Source organism: Magnolia sinica, chromosome 3 (genome assembly GCF_029962835.1).
Source record: "Magnolia sinica isolate HGM2019 chromosome 3, MsV1, whole genome shotgun sequence".
Lineage (NCBI taxonomy): Eukaryota > Viridiplantae > Streptophyta > Magnoliopsida > Magnoliales > Magnoliaceae > Magnolia > Magnolia sinica.
This window is the reverse complement of record NC_080575.1, coordinates 30,267,807-30,293,506: the sequence shown is the minus strand read 5'-3', so window position 1 is coordinate 30,293,506 and position 25,700 is coordinate 30,267,807. Positions and strand designations below refer to the sequence as shown.

The window sequence follows — 25,700 nt, the reverse complement described above, 5'->3', positions numbered from 1 at the left end:
TTAAAATTTCCCTTTAACCATCTGTCAATTGAGACCAATTTCAAAGTATTTAGGAGTCTTTGATGAAATGATCATCACATACACACTAAATGTTATGCATTCAATTTGAATATAGTCACATTGGTTCAGTCAGACAGTGCATAACTTAGGACCCTATACAAAGGAAACCTATTATGTGCACTTAAGGTCTTTTAAAAAATCTTTGAAATTTCATTGAAAATTTCAACCATTTTCCCTTTGTTTCCTCATGTTTCCCAAAAAGTGAGATAAATTACCCAATACAAATGATATATACCTTGCGATAACCGATACATATCTACATCCCAAGGTTGCGATATGTAATACGATACTGATATTTTGAACATTGCTCCTAATCAATGCACTTAGATGAATAAAGACATTGGACCAGGCAACAAATGGAAATGTCAGCATGTCTTCTTTCCTTACCAAAGACAAATCAATGTTTTCCTCTAATTTCTGTTATACTGTGTAAAGTTTTGTCCATTGAATAGAAGTACCAAAAAATTGAATGTTTTGACAAGCATTGAAAGACATTCACACATATTGAGGACAGATTTAGTATTGGGAATTTCATTGTTTTGTGGCAAACAGTTATCCCCCAAAGAATAAAGCATTACTATATAATGTGCCACATTATATGTACCTTTCCCAGCTTTTGATGCAAGATTTGTTACTTCCAGTTCCAAATTTGCAAGCCCCTGTAGTCGTGTACAAATGAATGCCTTTAGTGATGAAGTTTCAGATCAATACGTTATTTGTAAAAGACAGAAGCTTGAAAGTAGTGACCACATATTTTGTGTTCTTCGATACATTATAGATTCTTTTCTCCACCTATGATATCATATTGTGTTCGACACAAGATGATGACGATTCTAGTTTTGGGAACTGTAGGATATGTTGCACGAAACGTTTCCAGTGAATCTTATTGTGTTAGGTATGTTCCTTCTGAAATTCTGATAACCAAGTGCTGTACAAAATATATGTGAATGTGTACAGTAAAAGTTGTAAACATCAATGGTTTCTTAAATTTAACATGCTAGAGAAATTAGCAAACAATACCTTGTTTGATAAAATCAATAAAGAATTGGTTGATTATTTTGGGCAAAAATCTTTAAAAAAATAATATATTTTTTGATATGTGAAACAATATATGAAAAGCATGTCACAGGTTTCCGCATATTTGGGTACTATGAATAATGTTGATTTTTTTTTTTTTTATTATTTTTTTATTTTTCCACGTTACTGTCAATTCAGGAGTTATCATGATGTAGCTACTTGGATTCAGTAGGTCATCTCTCCATGATTATTATATTGAGATGATTGATGTAACTTTAGTCAGATTAATCATCAGCGCTATCTTGCTTTGGAGATTTCTTAGATAACTGATCCAGGACACACTAATACTATGGAACAGTTAACAAATGTTGTAGACGGCTACAAATGCACTGATAAATAGCCCCATGCTGATAGAGGGACATTTCAAAGCAGGTTTTAAATGCCAGAAGCTACATAGGTCAACCCCATTACATGATAGGAAGGGCCGATATGGGCCTGCATCAGCCAATAGGACTGATGAAGGCCATAATGTAGCTGTACCATATTGTCAAGCATGAAACTTTAGCTCTAGAATAATTGTCTACCAGACAAAACTAGTCAAGTGACTGGATGCATGGCACTACTATCTACTCATTTAAAATTAGTCCATGAATGGGTTTGAAGTACAATGTGCTACACAATAAACTACTGCAAACATAATAGGTGGGCTTAGACTGCTAAAAATATCATAGTTTGCAAGCTTATATGACAAAAAAGGCATCCCTGTGAGATCATCATAGAACATTAATAATCTGTGAATACCTGTCGGGGAATTTCAAATACAAAGAGTTCATTCCACTTCACAATGCCCTCATCTAGGTCCTTGTTCTTAGAAATCAAAGGTTTAACACATCGAGTCCTTGCACTCTGTGGGAAAAGCTTTTGCTGATCTGATGGCTGGCTATCAACAACCAGTCGTAGAGCACAAAAGAATTCATGGCTATTGCCATCATCCAGGATAGGCAGTCCCTGTAAAAAGTAAAATGCAGTCATGTTTATTCTGAGATGTTAGACTATTATGAAGAGCTCAGAATATAAATTTTAGTTGTATATACAACCCTGGACTCAAATATCTGTATGGCAACATAGCATCGTGCTTCCCTCGAATCAGCCACAACATTTAACCTTTCTGAAAACCGGGGAGGTGGTAACCATGCAGAAACGCATTCTCCATGCTGTAACAGCTCAATTGTTTCAGAGTTTTGCTCAATTTTCATCAGATAGATGTCACAACCAAGTTTATTCTCTACAATCACTTTCTGGAAGTCTTCTTCTTCTAATGCAGAAAAAGTAGTATCATCTGTACTTCTTAAATGACTATCAGCTTCCTGTCATGGTGGAACACTTGTTACATTTCTCAATTATGTGCAAGAAACATAATGATCATGCTCAAAACCAATAATCTTTGAAGAATCTGAAAACTTAAATGATGTCATTTACTTTTGTTGATTTCTGCTCAAGTTCTTCCTGTCTTCTCCACGAAATTATAGACTGTGAGAATGTTTCAAGATTTGCTGCGCTGATGTTGAGATTTAGAGTGCTTGTGGCAGCAATTCGCACTCGCTTCCCCACTCTTGACTGAAGATTTATGTCGGTCTCATATGTTTCAAACCTCCAGAAAATAAAATAACCCCCGCATCAGGAAATGTACTGTGAGGTCATTAGGTTACTATCTAAGAAAGAAAAGCTCTTGCATAGATTGCAGATCTAAAGTAAAGGTTGCTGACATAAAAAACAAGAAGAAGAATTGTAACAAGAAGATGCTATAGATATGTTACTTGAATATTCCATCAAATGGCTCCACAAGAGGCTCCCATGCCTCTAGCTGTGTGTTGAATGTGGATGCAGCAATCGAAGAGATCAATACTGCATTCATTGACTTCAGCTGACCATGAGTGGCAAGATTAATATTTGTAATAGTCGTGTCAAGTAATGGTGTCATCTGCAAAGTCCAAATGGATAATAAAATAAAAAAGCTAGCCTATAATCAGTGAAATAGAAGATCTTCTTATCAAGATACATACCGTTCCACCTAAGCTGTCCAGAACAGTGAGAGAGAAGCATTGTAACTTCATCTCAGCACTTATGTTTTCACGTGTCTTAGGCTTCACATAATCACCTATACTATATGCCAAACGGTTTGATGGTTTCTTCAGATCCGATCGTGCAAGAAAAGTGCAGGCCTGCAGATAACCACCAAAAATTATAATATTCATCTGTTAAGTGCACCGGGAAGGAAGCCAGAGTAGAACTAAACAGAATATAGGAACAATCAAATAGAAATGTAGAGGCGGAAACCTAGTACTTATGAACCAGTAAAAATTGAATCATGAAGAATCCTAAGAAAAAATAAAATACTTTCAAGATTTCACTACTAGAACTGCAATAACAGAACACCTAATTCAATATCGAAAAACTTTAGCAAGACCTGATTTTCAACTTTCCAGATGCTCCAGCAGTGTGAACCTTTTGAACTAGAAGACCTGGAAATTGGACCCTCAGAAATGTTTGCTTGAGTGACAAGATCCATCCTTGGACAGCAAAACAAATCCATGCGCGGTGCTTCATCTGTTCTGGATACTATGCACCCAAGAGAAGCATAACCAGGGGGAGCAATAGGATACCAGAAGAAAACTTCATCAAGACCTTTCCCAGCTATATGGGTTACTTTTGTGAACTGCACAGGTTTGGCAGAAATCCCAGAACTATCACATTTGAACACCAGGCCCAGAGCAGGTGGTTCTAAGCTGAAGTTGAAAAAAGAATATAGTAGTAATATCATAAGAAGATGAGTGACTTAGGAAAATAAGAAAGTGAAGAATAAAAAAGGAAAGAAATTAAATTGTCTAACCCTTCAATGATACAATCACCAAGTATGGAGAAACCGGGACGCGGTACTGGTCGCCATATTGAAACTGGTCTTCGGAGATCACAACCCTTGTCCCACCAAATTCTTTCAAAATGTGGTGTTGACATATAATAACTACTTGCTCTCGAGATTGATCTAATAACATCCCATCGAGAAGAACTACTATGGCTGCTTCCTTGCTGACTCATAAGGCCATTGTTGACAGATGGATCTGAGGTTTCATTGTCGGTGGAGGAAAGATGCAGGCTTGGATTTTTAAAAAGAATCTGGTGCAAGTCACAACCACTGATCTTTGGGGGGCACTCAACTGCAGTGTGCGCATAAAATGACCCAATTGCATTGTCGAAACGCCAGATACTAAATCCACTAGAAAACCTTCAACCACATAGGGGGAAAAAGAAGAAGAGAGCATCAGTTCAGGTGTTCAATGAACTGAAAGCACAACACTTTCTGCAAATGACCACTGAAAATAATTGAATTGTGCCCACATTCTACCTATCACTGTTGACACCCAGGCTCGTGGGTACAATGATTTAGGTGCTCCAAATTATGGGCCATGCAAAGCAACCATTTTTTTTCTTGATACCATGGTCCGACTGTATAATTAAAACAAAGCATTGTGAAGGTTCCGTGCTATTTTGAGCAGCCAACTACCTGAGCATGGCCTTGATGTTTGTGGGTGCTTCGCACCTAGCAATTTGCTTGGAACTTCCCCTCTATGACCCTACTTTGCATGGTTGCTCACTGAGGCATGCAGGAAATAGTAGGGTTGGGGGTTGTTATTGGGTAGGAGTAGGACCATGTTTGCTCGTGAGTGGGGACAATGTGAGCCTCCATTGCCTCAAAGATCCAAGAAAAGTATCGTATCCGTCACACATATGATGGGAGGATGAAGATAATGGATCTCTATCATATAGACAGTGAAATACCTGGGATTTGGTTGAATAGTAAAAATGCAGTCTGAAATTCCTGCAGATGTTACAAGATCAGAACGGATGCAATGAACAATGTGATTTGGAGGGGGGTCGCTTCCTATGTTCACCACACATCCTACTGTTGAGTAGCCTGCGGGTGCAATCGGAAGCCAAATTGAGCAATCATTATCACCGTCAGGTTGGTCTCCATTCCCTTTGAATCCTTGAAAGCTAGAGAACAAACCGATGAGCTGGAAACCAACAGGCCTCCGAATACGCCCATAGCTATTGCTGACTGCCATTACAGTCTGTGAAGGAGGGACAGGCCTGCAAAAGCATTTAAATGATGGCTGAATTTTATGAACACTAACAGAAACTTCTATGTTTAGCATGACTTGGTTAGAAGAAAATGTGCTGGATAAAGTTAGGTGTGAATCAGAAACTGAGATATAAACTTCAATAGAACAAATCGGCCAAAATATACATGGATCATCTTACCATATTTAAATTCACATCTTTTGGAAATTATAAGCAAACCATTTCATAGGTACCAGAAATTTGTCATATAAACTATTGGTTTCCTTCCTACTCTTCAAATATTACGGTTGCTACAAGTTAATTAACAAACCGAAGTAAAATAATTCACTGCATGAAAAACCAAGCATAACGTATTTTTGTTGAAAGGTGAAGATTACTTTTATTAAGAGCAAAACAAAGCACGATGCAAGGGAGGGTGGTAAGTAACAATCATGAAGCCCAGTAAGTTACAAACACAATTTAGGAACCTTGATTACTTATAAGGTCCTCAATCTTACAATTTAACCCCAACATACAGCCCTACCTTTGACTTTTAAGAAACCATATCTGAGCAAGAAGCCTATTATTGAAGGTTCTGTTGTTCCTTTCCTCCTATATCGACCACAACATGGCTAACAAAAGTCAGCGTGCCAAAGGGTTGTTCTTTTCCTTTCGTGAACACCCCCAATAAGAAGCTCAAATGTATGCCAAAGGGTTGTTCTTTTCAGGTTAAACGTTGCTAAATCTTTTTGTAAATCCTGGTCACAGAATCACAGCGGACCAAAAAAGATAATCGACAGACTTTGCATCCTAAGACATATGACGCATCCATTTGTTAATATCATCTTGACCAGCCAACCAAAAATCACCACCCTAGGAGGGCTAGGCAAATGCCACATGGAAGAATATCCCCCCTCCAACTTACCAAAACCACACCTCATGGTATGCATAAGGATTTGACAAAGAATATCCCAGAAGTACTGCATTTCCAACGTTGCTTGTCCTCTATCTCGTGAACAAGCCAATCTTGAGCTTCATGAAGTCCTCCGTCTCCTCACCTAAAGAATTCCTTTGAAACGAAGTAGACCATATCACGACATCACCTATTTTACTGAAACACTGATCCATAGTCACTTCCTTGGCAATTGTAATGGATAACAACCTTGGGAAATAGAGGAGAAGAGGACTCTTGTCACACCATGGATCAACCCAAATCCAGTGCTATTCCCCACACCATACAACAAACCACTCAAAAAAGCATTTAAGTGCCTAACACCATCTTCCAGATTCCAGAAATTCTATATAACAACGATCTAGAAGTTAACCAACCTCTCTCTTGTGTGCCATACTACTTGGATGTCACTTCCTTCCACAACCCATTTTCTCTGATCCAAACCTCCACAACCATTTGCCTAAAAAGAGCAAGGTTCATTATCAGAAGGTCAAGAATGCCCATGCAACTTGATCCCTTTGGAGAACAAACAACTTTATGTACAACTAAATAGTAATTTTTCTTTTCTTCCATATCCATGCATTAACCGCTTCGCAATTTCTTGATGCGGTGACGCATCTCTCGGGCACTTGAAAAGGGACATGAAGTAGACGGACATATCACACAACAGGGTTTTAATTAACGTAATATAACATCCAAGAAACAAGTACTTGCTTTTCCAAGCTAAAAATTTCCTCTCAGTTCTCTCAATCAAGGTGTGCCGTAACGGTCGTTACATAACAGTAACAGTAGCAAGGGTTACGCATTACAAGGTTGTAATGGCTGTAACAGCTGTTATGGAAAAAAATGACCCGTAATGACCCCCATAATGGTCGTTTAGTGTTTTTTATTTTTGCTTTTCTAAAGACCTCAATGGCAATTATGGTGGCCGTTATGACCACCGTTACCGTTACTAGTGTTGTCATATGCGATCACAGAAGTACTTATGTGATCGCATATGCCATTTTGGGAGCATATAACGCATATACCATAGTGGCATATGTGGTTTGATACCGTGGCATATGAAATGGTTTATGCGATTATGCGATCACACATGCGATTATGCCATCACTTATGTAATGAAAAAATGTAAATTTTTTGGGGGGTTGTGTGATGGCATATGTGATTATGCGATCACATATGTGCAGAAGCCCCTTAGGTTGTATACAATTGCTTATGCTATTTGACAACAATGACTGTTCCAGAATACCACTCTCAATTGCTTTGTCCCATGAATACGCAGTGTTTTAAATAGCAGTAGCGTGTGGTGTAGTGGTCATCCCTCTATAGCGTGTAGCGTATGCAACACGTTACTTTTATTTTTTAATTTAAAATAGAAAAAATATAAAAAGACCTAAAAATTTTTCAAGTATAAGCATGTTCAAACAAGTTATTAATTATCATTTATCAAAAGCCAATCCACGTATATAAATTAAATCAAATAATTATCACATCAATAACTTTCTAAGCAAATCACTTGGGCCACACCATAGAAAACAATGCACATCATCCACCCATACGTACACCTCAATGGGCCCCCATGTGTGCCACACCATAGAAAACAATGCATATCCATACCCACAAATAACCTACAGTGGGCCCCACGTGGGCTACACCATAGAAAACAATGCCTACCACCACCTCAAAAAAGAAAAGAAAATGAAAAAATTGCATACCAAGTACCAACCTTATCCTACAAATATCGCATGATAACTAACATTTTGAAAAGAAAAATATGAAAAAAAAAACCAAAATAACTAATAAATATTCATTCTAAATGAAAAGGAACTCGTTAAAGGAAAAGAACATATCTCTTGCAGGTTGAAGAAGAGATTTAATCAATCAAATATCTGAAATTTGCAACTTCGTAGCCGTGTATGGATGCGGAAATGGGGAAATTTGATTTCTCCTTCGTTTCAGCTCCAATGTTCTTCAAAATACAACAAATAGATTATCTTGTAAGCTATCATGATTGGCAAAAAAATCCCCTTCAATGGCCTTTTGGATCGATAGATTTGAAGAAGCGAATGAGTAGTTGCGTTGAAGGCTAGGGTTTGCAAGAGGGGTTTTCGAAAACCCTCTTTCGTACTCTTTTCTTTTAAGTTTTTAAGTTATCTTTATATTGTGAATTCGACACATGTTTTAATAAAGAAATCACCAGTGTCTTAAGTTAAAAACAATAAAGCAATTTTGGTTTCAATGTTACATTATCAGATTTTCTTATAATATGAGTTTTACACTATTTCACATACATAAAACTTCAAAGAAAAACTGTGCAATGTACTGTACGCACTACGCTACACGCTACGTAGCTGTAGCATACACTACGACCCCTGTAGCATACGCAGCGCTACACCATGCCATGGGCACTATTTAATACACTGCAAATACTTCACCCGTTCTCCAATGCACAAAGGGAGCCCAAGGCATGTGGATGGAAGATTACAGTTTGTAATCGAGAATGACAACCAATTTTGACACCCCATCATCATCCAACTAAATGCCCAATAGCTCGCTTTTCCGCATGTTGATATTCTGGCCAAAATAAGCGTTGAAACATCTAAGAATGCTTCTCACGTTACCAATTTGTTTGGCTTTAGTGTCACAATGTTTTGTAAATCTACAACATCATTCTACTAAGGGTTTGAACGATGATGACGAAAAGGGAAGGAGAAAATGGGTCTCCTTGGTGGATAGTGGATAGCTTTACATGGAGGAAGAAGCCCTTTGCTGTCCCATTAATAAGAATATAGATGCAAGCTGAGAATAGACATCCAACCATTTTTTGCCCCCATTTGGCCACAAAGCCCATCGTCCAAAGCATGTACTGGAGAAAGTTACAATTTACATAGTCGTACTCCAAATCATGTAATTTTCAACGGGACATTTTTAGCATTACCTTCATTGTAAATCAGGGTTGCCGATTCTTACATGCTCCCATGCAAGGCATTCAAAATCGGTTACGTATTGGCCAACACATAACGGTAATGGTTGATACCGTTACATGATACGGCCCCAAAATGGGGCACCTCTGTTTTTTTGGGTATGTAACGGCTGTTACAGGCCATAATTACAGTCCCGTAACAACTATTATGCACAAGAAAAGAAAAAGAAGAAGAAGAAGAAGAAGAAGAAAAGAAAAAGGGAAAAAAAGAAAAAGAAAAACGAAAACCTGCTGCTGCAGTTTGCGGCGCTGCAGCAGCAACTACTGCCCTTCTTTTTCTTCTTTCTTCCCGTGGTGCGACCCTCTCTCTCTCTCTCTCTCTCTCTCTCTCTCTCTCTCTCTCTTTTCAATTCCCTCTTTTCTTTTCAGTTTCCCTCTCTTAGAAAAAACGAATGGACTACGTGGCTGTTTCATAGCCACGCACTTATTATTATTTTTAAATGCTCTGCAACTTACACAACGCAGTGCACTTGCACTGTTTCATTGCGTGGGGCCCACCTAGATTTCTGTGTAGTATATCCATGCCGGCCATCAGTTTTTCTGGTTCATTTTAGGGCACGGTCCCTGAAATGAAGGGATCCAAATCTCAATTGGATCACACAGTTGGGATTGAATGTCCACCGTTAAAAACTTCCTAGGGCCCACGATAATGTTTATTTTCTATCGAACCTGTTGATAAGGTCACATAGACCTGGATGAAAGGAGAACACAAATAACAACTTGATAAAAAAAGGTCCTAAGAAGTTTTTAATGGTGGGAATTCACTCCCTACTATGTTGTCCACCTGAGATTTGGATTTGACTCATTTTTTGGACCATGCCCTAAAATGAGTTGGCAAAAAGGATGGACCACATGGATATACAACAAATGCATCAAGGTGGGCCCCACATTCAAGGTGATACTCACTAGTGGTCAACCTAAGATTTAGATCTACCTGAACTTTTAGACCATGCCTTAAAATGAGTTGGCAAAACAGATTGATGGCATGGATATAGAGCGACTAGTGGTCCAACTGAGATCGTGATCTACCTCATTTTTTTTACCATGCCCTTAAATGAGTTGGTAAAACAGATGGACGACATGGATATATAATACATAATCGAGTGGGCCACGTACATGGACCTAAAAATTTATACATGGTGTATATATCAAGTCAAAATTAGCCGATTAAATATTGGGACCATTATTGCTAAGTCACAATCCCAAAATTAAATTGTTTGAACAATTTTCACCATTAATTTGCGAACACTTGTTTGTTTTGAAATAGGACCATTTGATATTTTTCATTCTTCATTGTCCAATAAATGTCCACTAATCCATCAGTGGGAAAAGTGCCAATATATTGTATTAATTTAAGGCTAATTTGGAGCATTGAATGGTCCCAAAATCAGCCCCGAATTGGCAACATTATTTACCTGAATTTAATTTTAATTTGTTAGATCTAAAGGGGGAAAATGATATCAAATTGTTAGGTATAAGAATTACATAATAGGATACAAAAGTCCCTAAACTCTATATATTAAAATGAAATATATGTGAGTGGCGAGGTATGTAACACACCAATACTATATATAATAGTAAAACCTGAAAATATTAGATGTTTTGTTATTACATTAATTATAGTAAATTTATATCGATATTATATAGTTACAAAATTCAATATAAAAGGTTTACAATCAATTTCTGGTCGTTAGGTTCGTCTGATATAGCATTCTCACCAAAGATTGGACCGTTACACTACCATAAACATGTTCAAAATTATATATGAATGCATATTTGGAATATGTATAATTTTTTGAATATATTTCTAGATATTTTGGAGCAAAAAATAAACAATAAAAAAATTGACCGATACAGGGGCACATCACCCGTTACTCCGATTCAGCATATCCTTAATGGTGGACACTGTTACGCCCACCATTACCACTACGGAAAACCTTGATCCCATGACTTTCCGCCATTAGTAGCTGAGTGAATTCTTCACCAACTCAGGTGACCAAGGTATCCTCTATTGTTCAATTAACACCTCTCCAATTCCTTATTGTGTCTGCTCAAGTGTCAATTGGGTTGTGGATTATAGTTCTTAACATTTGCCTATATCACACACTTGGACTATGGAAATATATCGGTGTTGCATGGGAAATATCTCATGTATCAGGGAGTGTATCGCTGTTTGAGGGAAATAGTAAGGCAACGTTGATATAATGATGATATTTATCAATGAAACTTTAGGAGATGCTAAAAGAGACATGGTGATATACTTAAAACTCAAAATATTACAAAAAAACAAGCATGCATAACAAGTTTCCACTGTATAGGGGCCTAAACTACGCTCTGGCTAAGTGTAGTTATATCCAACACGAGTTTGTATCAATCAAATGTCCTAAAATAGGAGTAATAAAATAGAAAAATACAACCATAAACGAAAGAGAACAATTTAAAAAAAATTATTTTAAAAACCGATTAATAAATATTTAAATAACTAATATTTATATAGAAGTATAACTATTATGCTTTTTATCAGGAATTGAGCAAGCATAGAAAGCTTGTTATGCCTTTCAATAATAGAAAATTAGGATGGAATCTAATTAGAAATAGGAAGAGGGTTTCAGGTATCCCTTCTGGTGCAGTTCTACATATGCCTGAAGAGAATCTAGCTTAAAGGAAAGGACCTTGAATTTTGGAGTTGCAATCGTTTTTTTATTTATCAAGAACATAAAACTACGTAGCCATCATAGCTGATTTATGACCTAAATGTATAGAAAATAGGACGGATGGTTGTTTTATGTAAAAGAAAGAGGTTATTAACTTTGTAACCAGAATGAGAAAATTTATGCAAGATTTAAGATTTATATTATGGGATGCTTAGTGAGCAGTGTTCAAAGTATCAATATTGCTACAAGTTTCGCTGGTCGGGGACACGAAAACAATATCGATATGGTCGATAATATCATCGATAACTGGAAATGTGGGGAAACATGGGGAAAATGGTAGATTGTTTCAGTGAAACTTCAAGAGATGCTAAAATACACATATTTGCATATTTATTAAGAAAAATTGCTAAAAAGAATGTATACATAATAAGTTTCCATTTAATGGGGGCCTAAAAGCATGTGCTGTTGTAAGAAACCAATCCAACCATCCTTACCATCCTATCTATCCATCCAACCATCCATCCAAATATCTATTGATATTTCACAATATCGACAACACGATAGTTCGCTGAGAAATCATTGATAATTGGAAAGGAAACGAAAGATCGTGGTCTCAATATCGCTCATGTTGCTATAGTGATAATATTGCGATATGATAGATATTATCATCGACAATTTGAACACTGCATATAGTCATGCACCCATAAAAAAAATTTGAAATGCAAAGTTTTTTAATAAACAGATTTTTAGAGATATCAATACATTGGCGATGTTATCAAAACATCGCTCATACAAGGGCGATACAAGCGATACCTGGAGTTTACACAGTAAAAAATATTGGTGATACATTAGCGATACTTAGCGATACATCATCGATACCAAGAATTTCTGAGACTACTGGTGTCATCGGTATCGCTACTAGTGTTATCAGCAGTGCCGAGCTGGAGATAGGGGCAAAATTGGGGATATTTTGATAATATTAGAGCTACTCCGAACAATGTTTGTAAGTGAATGAAAATTTTATTTTATTTATGTTCATTTTGAATTCTACTTTTTTGAAGAGATTGGTTTTCTCCATCTCTTCACGTGGCTTTTTTGAGTTTAAACCCACCCTTGGTTGCCTCACAGTGATATAGGAAACAACCTAATTCTGGAACATTTAGAGAGGGTCACATATGAAACAAATCCAGGAAAACCTACTTAGTCAGCTACTCAAAGATTTACCAAAGCCAACACACGAGAGAATGGGGATCATACTGCCTTCAATATTGATCTTTACTTCTTTTACATTGAACAATTGTATGATTTATTAAATCAAGTTAGCTTTGCAAGTTGAAGTTTACACTATTGGTCATTACTCGTAGAGAAGCTCAAAGGCTCTAGAGCCATGTGAGACATATTTATGAATTCAAATTTCAAAATTATTGTGCACCTTTCTGAAACATAAATGAAAAAAAAAAAAATCACTTGCATTTCCAAAATGCAACTGAAGCTTGGACTAATAATATTTTATAATTTCTCTTTACTTTTTAGTAAATTTGCTTTAACTAAAAAAAAGAAACATTTATTCTTATCTGAAACCACGTTTCCAAATTGAAACCAAGGTGTTTGACACCAACTTTATGTTTCGTTTCCAATGTGCTTCTCATGTACAATTCCTCAGTCATTTCATGAATTGTTCCAATTGTCAATTTATTTTCCCTTTAATTTGGAAATGAGTCTCCCTTGTCTATTTCAAGCTTTGTTTCTAGAAATTCACTTCCCTTTTGAGTAAATACATTCACATTTCAGACCTGAACTTGGACTTTATGTATTTGACAGTTCTAAAACATCATGCTGCTAACAAGAGAAAAGTCTGCTTAATTAGTCTTCTCAAGACATGGAGGCAGTTATTGGAGGGTACTATTAAGGAGCTTCCAGCCTTGAGATCAATTCATTTTGTTCACATGTCATTTCTTTGTGCTTGAATACCAAGGATTTACAACATAAGGTGCTAGTAGAATTCAGGCAAACTTTTTTTCTTTTTGAGCGGCATCATGGAGTATATTTCAATCACTAGATTGGAAGATATCACTCACAGAAATCATATCACAGTATCAAGCATGTAGAAACATCCATATGAGAACTACGGAATTTTCTAAGGATGAAAAATTAAACTAAGAGAACGCCAACCAATGGATAACTATAATAGAAAATATATATGAAAAAGGAGAGAATAGATAGAATATTTAAGACTTATTACTAATCTTATTTCTTCTATTGAGGGGTACTATTGATGAGTAAATTGCGCAGATGAACTATATAACATTTTCTTAGACTAGTCGAAATGCCCTTTTACGCATTTTATTCTCTAACTGGAATTGTACAATCAACATTACACATTTAATAAGTTTGGCAGTAGAAAATGCCTATATCTTATGAATTATAATCCATGATTCAAGAAATAGCATGCACATACCAGATTTCAAGGAAGAAAAAGGTTAAGAAAAATACTAAAGCACCAGAAAAATTTGCTTCTGCAGTTAGTAATTTAAGTTTCTACCTGGGCGTCACACAGTCACCTAATATAGCATAGTTTGATGGAGCTCGAGGTCTCCAAAAGGTGAGGTTGTAACCAGACCCATTTTCTGCAGCCACAGGTTAGCAACCGAAGTGCAGCTCAGATATAGGCAAAAGTAACTAAAGCTATCACAATTCAAAGAAAGTAATCTGTTTGCAAAATCTCATTTGGTACAACAAGTTTGGGAAGACCTTTTTGTGATACCCAAAGTCGATCAAAGTTGGTGCAAGAAGCCAGTGGATTTGCATTTCCAAATTGTAATGCTTCAGCTGCTTGATTTTGCAAGTGTAGTACTAAAGAAATAACACTCAAGGAAAGGTGGATACATATATCAGAGGACATCACAGATATGTTCGTCTTATCATTGACAGAAGTGTATCCACCTGATATATCCACTGGATCAAGAATAACCAGACCTGAACCAGCCTCAACAGTGAGATCCTTCACAAGGGCCCTTACCCATGTATCGTTTTCTTTTGCAGCATACCTGATGAAAACAAGCGCAAATATAATTTGGTGTGAAAACTTATTCCTTCTAAGTAGAAAGCAGAGTGACAGATCTTTTGAGAGGATGAATAAAAGAATCTTGCATTAGGGCTCTAACTATTGGGCATCACATCACCATTTTTTTAATGAACTCCGTTGTACTTGTACCATACGTGTAAAATTCTTGTTCTTATCCTGTAACAGCTGCAGACTTATCTAATATTAGGTTGTATGATCTATATTTAAGAACTCTCAACTTTGGGAGAGTCAATCAATAATACAGATTCAATCGTTTGAAATCTTCTTATTTCTCTTTTCTATGAGATTTCAATCTTCTAGCAACAATTGTAGCCAAATGATCTAGATTCATGACAAGCTGATCCAGATTCATGATGGGAAGATTTTATAATTGATGGATCTAAACCCCCCCCCCCCCCTTTTTTTTTTGTCAATATTGATGTCTGTATGGTGAAACTGAGTATCAACAGTGAGCTAGTCAATAGAGAACATTGTCGCATTATTGTCTGTTTGTGAACTGCTATGGATTTAGACATCAGCTTGTGAATCTGGAAGATGGATGCATCCCATCACTCTAACCCGCCTGTATGGAATGTTCAAATAACCACCACTAAGTTACCTGGTAGCAAATTATTTGCAGTGGGCCCAAAATTTTGAAGTTATTTCTAGGGAACAGAGGTAAACTTGATTATATCTATAGGAATGCGCTGGCAGAATATGGTGCGAAGTCGAAGTTCTGGAGGAAAGAAAATGATCAGATTATGGGCTGGCGATAGGCAACAGGTGAAAGGCTTGGGAAAGAAGCATACCCAGACCATCATTTTGTATAGGCAACCTTTACCAGTCACCTACTTGCATGTTTATTTTATTATCATGCAATAAAGCAATCAATTAATAAAAAATGAAAACAAAGATGAGCATTAGTATTACTATCTAAAGATCCCTGTTACCACTACATAATAGTATAAATGAGAACGCAGAGACAATTCCTAAACATTCCTCCAGGAGCAAATTTCCAAATTTCCCAAAGCTATGCCCATCAATTGAAAATAAACTTTTTAAATGCTGATATTACAGGAGCAATTATCCAAATTCCCACACTTGAACACATGCATTAACAAGTTCATCAACCTAATCACACGTTCCTTAGAAAATTTGCATCAATAGACTAATTAACTGGACGATCAGGTTAGAAAGATAAATTGCTAGAAGGGTGCCCTATAATGACCAGATTTTTTTCGACAACTAAAGACCAAGATCTTACATTAGTAGTTGCCACACGAGTGGGTCAGGGATCTCAAGCATCCTCTAACAAACCTATAGTTTTCTGATTCAGGATGCCATACATGTGAGGCCCTTTCTATGGTGATACACACCATTGATCTGATGGGCCCCACAATAAATGGGGGACGCCTAAATTTCTAGTTAGGAAGATACAATGCCTTCAATATTTGGTCTTTATTTTAGTCGAATGTAGATGTTTTCTTTTTCTTCTTCTACTTGGTCCAATGAATGAAAGGTTGGGATCCTTAAATCCAGGAATCCCTACTCATGTTGGGTCTCATCACAACTTGGGTCCCCATTCACCAAATCATGAGACCTAAAGGAATAAATTATGACACTAAAATTATTTGTAGAAACTCCCACCTTGAACCATGAGAGAGAGAAGAAAGAGAAAATCCATTGGGCTCCTATCACCACATATATGAAACAAATACAAATGGACAAAAAGGAGGGAAGAACGAATAAAGCTTATGTCACAGACCAGGGAAAGCACAAGAAACAACACTCATCCTCCTCGAGTAACTCAGCAGATAGGAATGAACCATCAAAACAGAATAAAGTAGAAACAAATCGACTCCGTAAGGGGTGGAAAAATCAACTGAATAACTAAATAGTTACACGTGGTTTCATACAAACAAGGTGAATACTCACATAAAGCTCAGATCTAGTTTAGCACGGAGGAGCTTTTCACCATGTAAGAAATCATCCGAGGACAGCTTTGTACTATCATAGAAGGTAAACTCCGGAGACACAACCTGCAAAATGCTCAGTGATGTATTCATGTGCAGGTAACAATGGATATAATCTTGAATAAGTTTCCATCATGTGCAGGTAACAATGGTATAATCTTGAATAAGTTTCCAATAATATGAAAAGTTTGTAAAGCAATTTTTGCATCTTGAAACATTTCACCAAATTAAAGAGGTGAAAATGACATTAGCAACTTCAGTACAGAACAATGATTGCCTAACGTGGATAGCACCCAAGCTTTTCATATCGCAGATGCAACCTCTTTATGGACTCGCGCTCCCACTCCTCTTTCCTAACTGTCCATACTTTTGAACAGTTTGAAAAAAGACGTTTCCTAGCTCTCTTACCTGAATTTATTGCAGCTTCCCTTCACAATTAGTGCAACCATAGGTCAAGGTTGAGGGTTTCAATGTGTCTATACATGCACAATCTACACACCATCCAACAACACATGCTTCTCTTTCTTTAATTGCATAAATCTCAAGATCATATATTGAATACCCCAACCCTCGTCAACTGCCTATATTGACGCAGAATGGACCATTAAAGGAAAACTTGGTAAAAGGGGTAAACCTTCACTTTTTTTATGCTTTATCTTCTTTTTTGTTGTATTTCAACGTAATGTGCCCCCATTCACCAAATCATGCTTGAATCATGTCTGATTACAGCTTATTTGGTTGACTTTCAATAGGTCCAACCAATAGACAACATTCTTATAGAAAATGCTATATACATGTCCAAATATATATATATATATATATATATAAAGAAAGTTTCTTAAATATCTCATTTTCCCCCCTTTTGATATTTTTCCTTGATTCTTTGGCTTTACAAATATTTAGACCAATATAGGCTGATACCAATATGCCAAACCTGTATGATATCATTTTTCAACCAGGATCATATGCCCCCAATATGACATTTAGAACTATGAGATAGAAGTTTCTTGCACTTTGTTTTTTTTAATAACATGGGTTGATGAGAATAAACAAAAACAAAAAAAAAAAAAAAAAAAAAAGGGAAGAAGAAGAAGAAGAAGAAGAAGAAGGAGAAGGAAAGAAAAAAGAAAGAAAGAGAATGAAGAAATATAAAGAAGAGGAGCTTTCCATAAGAATAAAAAATTTAAATAGTTGAAATTCCCTGATATTTATTAGTTTGAGGTTGAGAATAATTGTAAAAGTAGAAACAATTGAGAGAATGACAGGAAACAACAATTTAAAAAGAATAAACAAACAGTAGCATACTCTATTGAAGAAAAGAAGGGACTTAAGGATTCTTCAAGGTTCTTGTCGTTTCCTTTCAAAGATTCTTTTTTTTTTTTTTTTTTCCTGCTTTAGTTTTCAAGCCTTCTCTTCCATTTTCTTTGAAAATTTTCCACTTCTTTGCAAGCAGGGTTTAACTCATCCAAGGTTTAACTAATGATTTTATCTAAATTCCTTCAACGTTTGGCGATACAATGGGAAAATAGAGAATAACATCCTAGTGTGATTTTACCCTATCAATGAGTAAAACAAACGCAATGACTATACAACTGAAAGGACCTTTGATAAGAATTTATGGGGAGAGAATTCGACAGGAAAATGCTATGATGATGACAATGATGGTAGTTGATTAAGAATAAGTAACATATATGAGCACATAATTGTCCCATTACTTCTAAAACGATTTTGAATGAGCCTGTTTCTCATAAATAAACATTACATTATTCAATCGTATCTCCTGGGTCAATCAAGTCATTATCTTGTTCACTTAAATCTGAGTCTTTGATGTCATTCAACTTGATGGGTCCCTAAATTACATTTATTTGGGGGCATAGCAATCAAAATTGAATAGCAATGGTAAGAATAGAAGGTCGAGGTAGAGAAAGTAAGAAATTTAAATAAAAATTTCAGTAAGAAGAGATGGGATACTTATAACCACCTCCACTCTAGCTTCTAAAAATTGTAAACACTTCCCAATTGGTTTGTAGATTCCCCCACCAAAGAAAGATATTTTTATTTATTTATTTATTTTTAAAAAATAATTTTAACCTTCAAGTGAGTGATTGTTTTGCCCTTGTCTTTAGATTGAAAAAAGGTAATGATTGCCTTCCAAGCATGCATCTTAGGTGGGCCAACACTTGGTTGGGCGTCCGATGTGGCCCTACACGTGGTTGGGCATCCAAGGTGAGTCCCACATGTGGCTGTGTCCAAGGCTAAAGGGGAGGATGTGCATCCAAGGTGGGGCCCACTAGCAGCCATACATCCAAGGTTAAAGGGGAGGATGTGTGTCCAAGGTGGAGCACCATTTATAATGTTGTACGCTCACCGTCTGAACCATGAAAATGGTATTGTCGTGGCAGGGCCCATCATCCAAAATTGGACACATCCTGGGATAGTGGGGTCCATATTTGGCTTTGCGTCCAAGGTGGGCCACCATTTGTATTGCTATTGGAGGTGGGGGTCACCATTTGAACCATGAAATTGGGTATTTCTGTCTAAGGTGGGGCCCTGGGAATGTGTGGTGTACTTAGGATATTCAATTTATATAAGTGAGGCCCATGGGTCAATGATCCATACCATTGGTTTGCTTGGCCTCACCATGTATGTGCCATGCCCACGAAATCTCACTCATTTGCGGTTCTCGTGCCATATAAGAACAAACCCATAGTCACATATGAAATAGCTGATGGGATAAAATTAGGAACGCTTTTCCCCCAAGATCTGTTGCAGGAAAGGGATAATGTGCAACTACGAGTTGTTAATTATATCCTTTATGGAAATGGCAAACCAATTCAAGGATTTTATCACACAAGTATTCAATTAGTTCGGACTTGTTTAGTATTGAATTGGGACCAAGACCGAAATGGTTCTATAAAAGAGGTTCATGCTTCCTTTGTTGAAGTAGGGGCAAATGATTTGATTTGAGATTTTATCAAAATTGATTTGGTGAAGTCCCCTATTTCGTATATCGGAAAAGGGAATGATACAGCAGGTCCAAGATTGACAAACCCATCACCTAACAAAATATAAGTGCACAACCCTGTGTGTGGGTATTGATAAATAAAGGATGACATGACATTACAATGATAAGCATCATGATGCGATTGTCATACCTACTGTACCATTATTTTGGGCCTACCTTATTTCACCATAGCCATCCATTTCTTATTGATCAACAAACAATGCATTACACCGAAGGTAAGTAATTAACAATAACCATCCACTATCAACTGTGGAAAGAAAAAGGCTAAGGATGCCCAACTTGTTGCCCATTCTACACCACCCATGGTGATCAAACCGTTGATCGAGAAGATTCCACCGAAGATGGGCCACGTGGAAGAAAATGATCAGAGATCTTGTCTCAATAAAAAGGATGGTGAGGAGTGATGCTCAAGTCTACACACATGCCTCTATAACTTAACATTGAATAGATGGTGTGGATCTCTAAAATAGTGAACTTTTTTTTCTTAGTGGTGAATATATGGTGGGACTATCTATGTGAATTGTTTGATCAGAACATGGTAGGGCAGAAGCGACGAGCCTTGACGGGCAGGCCTTCGCAAGCATTCTTTCTCCAAAACAAGATGGGGATTACCAAAATGGGCATTTTTGTCTTTTAGAAAAGGGAATTTTACAAAGAATTACCTAATTAATAACGCATTTACATTCTAGTACCTTTTTCAAAAAGGTTTTGAAATAGCTACCTCATTGATCTATATTACTATCGTTCCACTACCTTCTGTTATTGCTGGATTGGTGAGCGTGCGAGCAAATGGGTTGGCTACTTGGATGAGGCCCACCACAATGTTTATGTAAAATCCATCACGACCACCAGGTGCTTCACCTCAAGTTAAGATATGGGCCAAAAAATCACCACCATCCGTTATTCATGTGGACCACATGATTGGAAATAGTGTACTAGGCATTAGTCACCCTCCAAACTGTATCCATTGGTATGGACCACTTGAATCATGAATGGGCATGAATTTAAGGCCCTAGACCAAAATTTTGTGTGGCATCTAATGATTAGAGTGGATTTCATATAATCCATCCGTAATTCATGTGGACCACATGATTGGAAATAGTGTACTAGGCATTAGTCACCCTCCAAACTGTATCCGTTGGTATGGACCACTTGAATCATGAATGGGCATGAATTTAAGGCCCTAGACCAAATTTTTGTGTGGCATCTAATGATTAGAGTGGATTTCATATAATCATCATGGTGGGCTCTGTGAAAATCAAGGATGGACGTCTCTCTCGCAACTGTTTTCTTTGTGGTCTACCTAAACCACATGTTAGCCTGATTTTTTTGGCTCTAGTCATAACTAGGATTATGCATCTGCTGGTCAGAGTAGATTTTACATAAATAGCATAGTGGGCCCCACAAAAAATCGTGCTTGTGTCCCTCTCCAACTATACACAAAGAGGTCTTCAAAGAAAGGGAAAGAATTGCACAAGACGCTGCTCTTGATTTCGATACGCCCACCATGATATTTATTTAAGATCCACTCTGACCATTAGATATTTAGTACGATATTAGTATTATAAACAAATAATAAGGCCAACTTGTGGCTTAGGTGGGCCACAACAAAGAAAATAGTTGGCAGAGAGATGTCCAGACCTGATTTTTACCAAGTCAACCATGATAATTATATGAAATCCACTCCAATCATTAGATTCCACACAAACATTTAGGCCCGTGCCTCACAAATCATCCCCTTCCATGATTTACGTGGGCCACACTTACGGAAACAATTGGAGAGTGAGCGTTGCCCCGTACACTGTTTCCAATCATGTCATCTACTTGAATCACGAATGGAGCTGATTTTTGGGTTCTTGACCTACAATGGCATAACTCACTTGGTGGTTGGGGTGGATTTTACATAAATATCATGGTGAGGCCCACCTGAGCCATCCACCCATTCTCTCTCACAAGTCACAACGACAATCATGAAAGGTAGTGGAATGATAATCATATCGATTAATGCCGTAGCTTTTTGAGAAAGGTATCAAAATGTAAATTCCATATTAATTGGGTAGTTATTGTAAAATTCCCTTTAGAAAAACATGCATAACGGATCTGGATGCAAATAGATGGGAGGTGTTTAGAATATTTGAAAGTAGAGGCGAGGTGTTTACAATTATCCCCAAGAAAATTTAAATGATTGACATTCCCTTCATTACATAGCATCTAGATATTCAAGGTAGAGAAAACTAGAAAAAGAAGAGATAACGTTAGAGAGAATGAGAGGAAGCAACAATTTTAAAAATATAAAAAAGACAATAGTCAACTATATTGAAGAAAAGAAGGGGCTTCAGGATTCTTCAAGCTTCTAGCAGTTTCCTTAGAAGTTTCTTTGATATATTTTTTTCTTGCTTAGAATTTTCAAGATTTCTCTTCTATTTTCTTTGAAAATTTCTTACCTGCTCACAAATTGGGTTTCAAGCATTCCAGGGTTTAGCTAATGGCTCTCTTTAAAACTTTTAACCTAACGACTTTCTTTAAAACTTTTAACGTTCAACGATGCAATGGATAATAGAAAACAATGTCTTGTAGGGTCATTTACTCTATCAATGAGTAAAACAAATGTAAGGACCACTGACATGAATTTTGGCCAAATCTAATTCAATGGGAGAAGGTTATGATGATGGTGGTGGATAAAGACAGTAAAATATAAGAGCATATAATTGCTGCTTCACTTTGAAAACAATTTTGAATGAGCATTTGTTCACGTACATAAACGTTACATCTTTCAACCGAGTCTCTTGAGTTTTTCTTTTTCATTTTCCTTTTTTTTTTTTTTCCCCACCCACTGAAAGAGTCAATCAAGTCATTATCATGTTTGCTAAACTCTTAAGTTTTTTATGTGATTCAACTTGATAGGTTCCTTGATTACATTTGTTTAGGTGCATAACAACACAACTAAACAACAATAGTTAACAATTCATGAAGAGAAATATCTTTCCTTGAAGGACATCCCGGTTCTTAGACATAGAAGATAAAGCCTACATTCTCCTTGCCATTTTCAATAAAAAATATTCATATTCATGATCTATGGAACAATTATGAGAAAATGTACTATTAATGCACATCTTTCAAAGATGAAACTACTATGTTAGCATATTGTACATCAAATGGTGTCCATATACTCATATACAATCATTGTTCCAAGTATCCCTGATATTATTGAAATATCCTTGATATTATCCGTATCTCCAGCTTGGCAATACCGGTAACACTCGTAGCGATACTGATAACACTAGTAGTATCAAGAATTCTAGGTATTGGCAATGTATTGCTAAGTATCGCCAATATTTTTTACTATGTAAATTCTAGGTGTTGCTTGTATCGCAAATATTTTTTACTGCATAAATTCTACTTGTCACTTGTATTGCCAGTCTATGGGTCATATTTTGATTATATCACAAATGTATCGATATCACTAAAAATCTGTTTATTAAAAAAAAAATCCATTTCAATTTTTTTTACAACGCATGGTTGTATACAGTGTTCAATTTGTCGCAATAATATTGATAATATCGCGATATTATCGTTATTGCAACATGGGCGATATCAAGACCACAATATTTCGTTTCCTTTCTAGTTGTCGATGATTTCTTGGCGAAATATTGTGTTGTTGATTTTCTGAAATATCGATGAATGTTTGGATGGAAGGTTGGATGGTTGGATGGATGGGCTGATTCCTTACGATAACACATGCTTTAAGGCCCCCATTAAATGGAAACTTATTATGTATGCATTCTTCTTGCAATTCTTTTATTCCTAAATATGTAAATGTGTATTTTAGCATCTCATGAAGTTTCGCATAAAAATTCCACCGTTTTCCCCGTGTTCCCCCAATGTTTCATCACATTTCCGATTATTAGCTATATTATTGGCAATATTGATATTATTTCTGTATCCTTGGCCAGCGAAACTTGTAGCATACCAATACTTTGAACACTTTATACAATTAATTCTTCTTCTTCTTCAAAAAAAAAAAAACCTAGACTAAGCAACAAAGGGCACCTACAAATAGAGGATAATCAATTTCGTAACAAATAAGTACGATAATCATTGCTATCAAGAAGGAAACTTCAAAAGAAAGGATATAAAGGCACATAACAAACTAACATACTCATAGTATCTAATGCTTATAAATCCATGTACAGAGGAAGATTCAAGGGGAGAGATCTTATCGTCGGGAAACTCGGCTCAGTTTTCAAAGGAAGATTCTAGGCCGAACTATGGTGGAGGAAGATCCATGAGGATGGACGGTTGTCTGTAGAAAGAAGACAGAGATGAGGAGGCAGAGCTCGACAATCCCTACGGTGTTAACAGAACTTCCTACCTTGCATGTGGTTAGCTTTCCACCAGGTTGGTTGCCAATCAATTTTGAGAGAGCTTTTGGCCGAGCAGGCAAGGTAATGGAAGTATGCATTCCTTGTGCCAGAAATTGTGGCTTTGCTTTCATTTGAATGAGCTGGGAAAAGGTGGAGAAAGCGGTAAAGCTTTTGAATGGGGGAAGGTTCGGCGGGAAAATATTGGGGGTTCAGAGAGCTCATTTCAATCTTGAGTTTAAAAAAAAAAATTTTAAAAAAAAGAAAAGAAAAAAGAAAAAAAAGAAAAAAGAAAAGAGAAGGTGGAGGGTGAAAGGAGCATGGTGGTTGCTAGAGGAAACATGCAGATGGGGAGAGATGGGAATGGGAGTAAATGTTAAGAGTCATTCTTACAGGGATGTACTGGCATCGGGCTGGGTGTAGGGACTAGGGAGCCAAATCAGTGGGTGGAAAAGATGGTCCGTGTTTGGTTGGGAAGAGGTATGGATCCAAATGTGGGACTTTCCTTTGGAATTGTGAGGCAATGATATCTTCATGGAAATTGGGGAGGTTTTCATCAAGGTTGTGGAAATTGATCTGACAATTGATAGATGGGAGTAACTCCGTTTAGCTAGATTTGAGTGAGAAAGCAGAAATCGCAGATGATACTAGAAAAAATTCGTATTAGAGTCGGGAATGAGGTTATTCACGTGGAGTTGCGAAAGGAAGGCCAAGAAACGGAGGTAGAGGCAAGTGATGATGGCGCTTGCTCGTCAGTAATGGCGGAAATTCAAGGAAAAGAAGAGGTTCGAATCCCATACTCCAATAGAGCAGCGGAAGAGGTTAATTTGTGTTATAGCCCTCCCATTGGAGGAAAAAAAAGGTGAAGTCAAGAGAAGTGAAGAGGTTGCGATGTGTGACGAGAAGGATTGTAACATATTAATGCCGTTAGGAAGCGTGCATCTCAAGGAAAGGTTGGGTGAGAAAGGTTTTGTAGAGGGTAAGACACGTAACAATGGGGCCCTTTCGTTTTTCAAAGAGGATTTGCAAAAAAGGGACATGTGTAGGGATGGTATCAGGGGTAAAACGGGCTTTTACTTCACCACAATTTCGAAACCTTTTTTAAATTTCCACTTCTCAGCGCATGTGGAGGGCTCTCCATTTGTGGTGTTGCTCACACAACGGGGAGCCACACGTGTTTAACTTCGCACAGGTGGGAGATGCCTTCAGTGATGGCAAATGCCTCGACTTGTTATACAACAACCTATTGATTTCCTTATCTCTCTCTCTCTCTCTCTCTCTCTCTCTCTCTCTCTCTCTCTCTCTCTCTCTCTCTCTCTCTCTCTGCGTCTCCTTTTATTTTATTTCGGTCGGCTTCATGAGGCGGGAGTCGGCCAAAATCAGTTGATTGTCCTAATCAAAGACATGATAGAAGACCATTTGGAGGCCGAGGATGGCATAGGAGATTACGATGAGGTACGAGCTGAGGCAACCCTTGCTCCACAATCATTAG

The 25,700-nt window shown here is 37.1% G+C and overlaps 1 protein-coding gene across 1 annotated transcript in view; it reads right to left on the bottom strand.

The window, feature by feature from the left end:
* Nucleotides 1-25,700, bottom strand: part of LOC131239768 (uncharacterized) — a 226,098-nt gene that overhangs the window by 32,080 nt on the left and 168,318 nt on the right. Inside the window, exons 36-47 of the mRNA XM_058237630.1 lie at nucleotides 16,785-16,888; nucleotides 14,537-14,832; nucleotides 14,328-14,412; nucleotides 4,915-5,226; nucleotides 3,968-4,360; nucleotides 3,545-3,863; nucleotides 3,141-3,299; nucleotides 2,895-3,058; nucleotides 2,557-2,728; nucleotides 2,175-2,444; nucleotides 1,879-2,085; nucleotides 665-719 (exon numbers count right to left, since the gene is read on the bottom strand). Coding sequence (XP_058093613.1) covers nucleotides 665-719; nucleotides 1,879-2,085; nucleotides 2,175-2,444; nucleotides 2,557-2,728; nucleotides 2,895-3,058; nucleotides 3,141-3,299; nucleotides 3,545-3,863; nucleotides 3,968-4,360; nucleotides 4,915-5,226; nucleotides 14,328-14,412; nucleotides 14,537-14,832; nucleotides 16,785-16,888 — 2,536 coding nt within the window. The remainder of the gene's footprint in view (nucleotides 1-664; nucleotides 720-1,878; nucleotides 2,086-2,174; nucleotides 2,445-2,556; nucleotides 2,729-2,894; nucleotides 3,059-3,140; nucleotides 3,300-3,544; nucleotides 3,864-3,967; nucleotides 4,361-4,914; nucleotides 5,227-14,327; nucleotides 14,413-14,536; nucleotides 14,833-16,784; nucleotides 16,889-25,700) is intronic.